We start from the raw sequence: 5,000 nt of genomic DNA on the forward strand, positions 1-5,000 counted from the left end.
ATCAGTCCAATCTGTTCCCCATTAGCCTGCTGAAAAACTGTATGACGTCATTAAATGGTCTATGATCAGTCCAATCTGTTCCCTGTTACCCTGCTGAAAAACTGTATGCAGTCAATTACTGGTCTATGATCAGGCCAATCTGTTCCCCATTAACCTGCTGAAAAACTGTATGCAGTCATTAAATGGTCTATGATCAGTCCAATCTGTTACCTGTTACCCTGCTGAAAAACTGTATGCAGTCATTGACTGGTCTATGATCAGTCCAATCTGTTCCCCATTTCCCTGCTGAAAAACTGTATGCAGTCATTGACTGGTCTATGATCAGTCCAACCTGTTCCCCGTTACCCTGCTGAAAAACTGTATGCAGTCATTGACTGGTCTATGATCAGTCCAATCTGTTCCCCATTAGCCTGCTGAAAAACTGTATGCAGTCATTAAATGGTCTATGATCAGTCCAATCTGTTCCCTGTTACCCTGCTGAAAAACTGTATGCAGTCAATTACTGGTCTATGATCAATCCAATCTGTTCCCCATTAGCCTGCTGAAAAACTGTATGCAGTCATTGACTGGTCTATGATCAGTCCAATCTGTTACCCATTAGCCTGCTGAAAAACTGTATGCATTCATTGACTGGTCTATGATCAGTTCAATCTGTTCCCCATTAGCCTGCTGAAAAACTGTATGCAGTCATTGACTGGTCTATGATCAGTCCAATCTGTTCCCCGTTACCCTGCTGAAAAACTGTATGCAGTCATTGACTGGTCTATGATCAGTCCAACCTGTTCCCCGTTAGCCTGCTGAAAAACTGTATGCAGTCATTGACTGGTCTATGATCAGTCTAATCTGTTCCCCGTTACCCTGCTGAAAAACTGTATGCAGTCAATTACTGGTCTATGATCAGGCCAATCTGTTCCCCATTAACCTGCTGAAAAACTGTATGCAGTCATTGACTGGTCTACTTGCTCTGCTGTGTAAGAACACATACGAGAAACTTTGGATCCTTAGTTTTGATTCTGGTGTTGCGATTTTGCAGGATTTCTAGTTTTGCGTACCTGTCCGTCGGTGCCTATGGACCCCCCGCAGTCGTTGAGCAGCTCGGACATGTCGTAGTAGCTGCTGAACTCCCAGAGGCAGGCCTCCAGGTTGAGGTTCCTGTAGAAGCGCAGGGAGTTGGAGGAGCGCATGCCGGTGCTGTACTGGTAGGGCGACGTCTCGCCGATGATCTCCGGGTTCTTGGTGGCGTCGGTGATGAAGCCGTGGCCCGTTTGGATCTCGTTGAAGTCCAGCAAGTTGGAGCAGCGGTGGTTGCCCACGCGGGTGCCGTCAGGGCTCAGCGTCAGCTCGAAGTTGGAAAGGGGTCGTGTGGAAATCACCGGCAACATGCCTGTTGAGATAGTATTATTAATAAGTACACCATCTTGTACAGAGGGCGTGGTACTGCTTACCATCCATGTGGGGCATGTTGACAGTCAGCTTGATGAGGTTGGGGAAGTCGGGGTCATCCGGGCCCGTGTAGCGGATCTTGGCAGAGAAAGGTTCAGCTCCGACAGTACCTTGGACACGAGGCTGGCACATGCCTGTCGAGAAATTGGCATCACTCAGCTACGTCCTCCAGTGGGCTACGTTCATCACGCCATCCACTTACCTTCCTCCTTGCTGACCACCACAATGGGACTAGACAGCTCCAAACCAGCATCCCCGTTGGCGTTGAAGGCCCTGGCGGCGCACTGGACCCTAGAACCCGCTTGGAAGTAGATGGAATCCAAGGTGATGGACTTTGTGTTGCTGAAGAAGGTGTTGGTGTCCACCTCCCTCATGGGACTGGTCACTCCATCCGACCCCGTGGGTGCGCTGACCAGCCAGCGATATTGGGTCAGGGTGTCGTTGATGTTTTCCGCAGAGCAGATGGAACCGGTTTTGTCGAAGTCGTTGTACTTCGGGTTACAGGCCTATGGGATAAGGGCATTAACACATTACAAAATGCTAAACACTCTAGAACCATCTTATCTTATCGTGCCGCTTGTCCCGTCCTGAAATCTGAGTTCCAAGAACGCCGGCTTATTAGTGATTCCCAGAGCCCATAAAAAGTGTGCAGGCTCAAGAGCGTTTTCTATTCGGGCTCCAGTACTATGGAACACCCTACCGGCAACAGTTGGAGATGCTACCTCAGTGGAAGCATTGTAGTCCCATTTTTAAACTCATTTATACTCTCTAGCTTTTAAATAGACCCCTGTTTAGACCAGTCGACCTGCCGCTTCTCTTTTCTGTTCTGTCCCTCCCTCTCCTGCATGAAGAGCACACAAGGTGGTTCCGACTTCAAACTGTTCAGCCTGTTCGGGAATCTTGGGCTTTACCTTGACAAATTCCCCAAAATCCCCAAATTTCCCAGAATTCCAGGTTTTCCCGGACATTTTTCCTATTCAAAATGAATTGGCCGTTTTTCAAACTTTCACCATTTCCACATTTTTCAACCTATTCAAATTATTCCACTTTTAACATATTCCACCATTCTGGAAATTCCAACATCTCTTTTTCCAAGTTCAAAAAAAATTCCAGGATTTTCCAGAATTCCTGCTTTTCCAAAGCCCTGTTTCCACCCTTTTTTCTGGCGACTACTTCTCCCACATTTTTCAACCGACTTCAACTGTTCCACCATCCAAACATTCCACTTAATCAGGACAAAAAACGAAGTTGTTTTTTGAACTGGAAAAATTCCCGGTTTTCCCGAAATTCCAGGAATTCCGTAATAACATTTTGTCAATTCAACATGTTACTACTTCAAAATTTCTCAACCGATTTGAAAAATTTCAACACCAACCATTTCAACTCATTCAAATTTTTTACCAAAAAGTTCCCGCTTTTCCCGAAATTCCCAATTTTTTCTGAAATCCCCATTGAAATCAATAGGACATTCTTCAAAGTTCCACAATTCCCACATTTTTCATCTGATTCAAACTGTTAACTGTTAGCATGCAAACGATAGTATGCTCACATGCTAACTGTTATCATGCTAATGTTTGCACACATCAAATCAAATCAACTTTATTTATAAAGTGCTAAATGTTTGCATTTTAATGTAAGCGTGCTAACGTTTTAGGCTAGATTTGTAGCTCATTTTGTACAGTTACACCTAAAACTCTCGGCTTCAGACTATCGGCACCGTCTTAAAACCACGGCGGCTTCTGGCGACCCCCGGCGAGAGGCCCAGGGCACAGATAGCGGGCCCATCAAAATTTTGTGGGAATTTTTTATACGTGAAAAGTAAGTAACATTCTACCAAAGTTACATGAAAAATAGGTTTGAATACAGTAAGTACAATTCTGCCAAAACATACGGGAAAAATAAGTCAAATAATGCCAAAAAATAGGAGAAAAATAATTGAAGTTCTACCAAAACAGACAGAACATTTTTGAAAATTCTGCCCAAAAATATTGGGAAAATAAGTCAAATTCTGCCAAAAATACAAGAAAAGTGGAATTCTTCCAAAAATATGGGGAAAATGTGTGAAATTCAACCAAAACATACATGGAGAAAAAAAGTGAAAGTCTGTCAAATAATACGTAAAAATAACTAAGTGAAATTCTGTCAAAAAAAATACGGGAAAAGTAGGAAACATTCTACCAAAGTTACAAGAAAAATAGGTTTAAATATTGGAAAAATAAGTACAATTCTGCCAAAACATACGGGAAAAATAAGTTAAATAATGCCAAAAAATACAAGAAAAATAAAAGAAATTCTACTAAAACATACAGAAAAATTTGGAAAATTCTGAAAAAATATAAGTGAAATCCTACCAAAACATTCTGAAAACATCTGGAAAATTCTGCCAAAAAATATACTAACAGTAAGTGAAATTCTGCCAAAAAACACAAGCAAAGCAAGTGAAGTTATGCTTTAAAAATACGTAAGTGAAATTCTTTGTCAAAAAATACGGAAAAATAAGTGAAATTCAACCAAATTATACAAAAATGCTTTGAAAATTCTGCCAAAAAAATACAAGAAAAGTAAGTGGAATTCTTCCAAAAATATGGGAAAAATTTGTGAAATTTGACCAAAACATACATGGAGAAATAAGTGAAAGTCTGTCAAATAATACGTAAAAATAACTAAGTGAAATTCTGTCAAAAAATACGGGAAAAGTAGGTAACATTCTACCAAAGTTACAAGAAAAATAGGTTTAAATATTGGAAAAACAAGTGAAATTCTGCTAAAAAGTAAGTACAATTATGCCAAAACATAAGGGAAAAATAAATTAAATAATGCCAAAAAAATATGAGAAAAATAAGTGAAATTCTACTAAAACAAACAGAAACATTTGGAAAATTCTGCAAAAATATAAGTGAAATCCTACCAAAACATTCTGAAAACATCTGGAGAATTCTGCCAAGAAATATACGAACAGTAAGTGAAATTCTGTCAAAAAACAGAAGTATAGCAAGTGAAGTTCTGCTTTAAAAATACGCAAGTGAAATTCTGTGTCAAAAAATACGGAAAAATAAGTGAAATTCAACCAAAACAGACAAAACATTTCTGCCAAAAAATATAGGGAAAATAAGTTAAATTCTGCTAAAAAATACAAGAAAAGTAAGTGGAATTCTTCCAAAAAATGAGGGAAATTCTATCAAAATATACCTCAAAATGTGGAAAATTCTACCAAAATATTGGAAAAATAAGTGAAATTCTACCAAAACATATGTGGGAAAAATAGTGAAAGTCTGTCAAATAATATGTAAAAATAAGTAAGTGAACTTCTGTCAAACAAATACGGAAATTTTGAATTTTCTAGTTATTGAATATGATTGAAATCAAGAGTAAGATGACTAATTCAGTGTTAATATTTCAGTGGGTAGTAGAAATGTCGGTCCTTGGGTCAAAAAGGTTAAGAACCCCTGAATTAGAGCCTCTACAGTACAATGAAAAACATCCCACTTACCGTCACGCACACAACAGGGTATCCGTTAGCCGGGTTGGGGCTGTCTTTGGTCTTTGCTGTGTCATCG

The 5,000-nt window shown here is 39.9% G+C and overlaps 1 protein-coding gene across 1 annotated transcript in view; it reads right to left on the bottom strand.

The window, feature by feature from the left end:
• frem3 (Fras1 related extracellular matrix 3) overlaps positions 1-5,000 on the bottom strand; it is a 69,294-nt gene that overhangs the window by 11,858 nt on the left and 52,436 nt on the right. The window contains exons 13-16 of the mRNA XM_061922937.1: positions 4,934-5,000; positions 1,646-1,949; positions 1,446-1,577; positions 1,053-1,384 (exon numbers count right to left, since the gene is read on the bottom strand). The exon at positions 4,934-5,000 is cut by the window's right edge and continues 92 nt beyond it. Of these exons, the coding sequence (XP_061778921.1) occupies positions 1,053-1,384; positions 1,446-1,577; positions 1,646-1,949; positions 4,934-5,000 (835 nt within the window). The remainder of the gene's footprint in view (positions 1-1,052; positions 1,385-1,445; positions 1,578-1,645; positions 1,950-4,933) is intronic.

The sequence above is a fragment of the Nerophis lumbriciformis genome, linkage group LG27 (genome assembly GCF_033978685.3).
Source record: "Nerophis lumbriciformis linkage group LG27, RoL_Nlum_v2.1, whole genome shotgun sequence".
Classification (NCBI taxonomy): Eukaryota; Metazoa; Chordata; class Actinopteri; order Syngnathiformes; family Syngnathidae; genus Nerophis; species Nerophis lumbriciformis.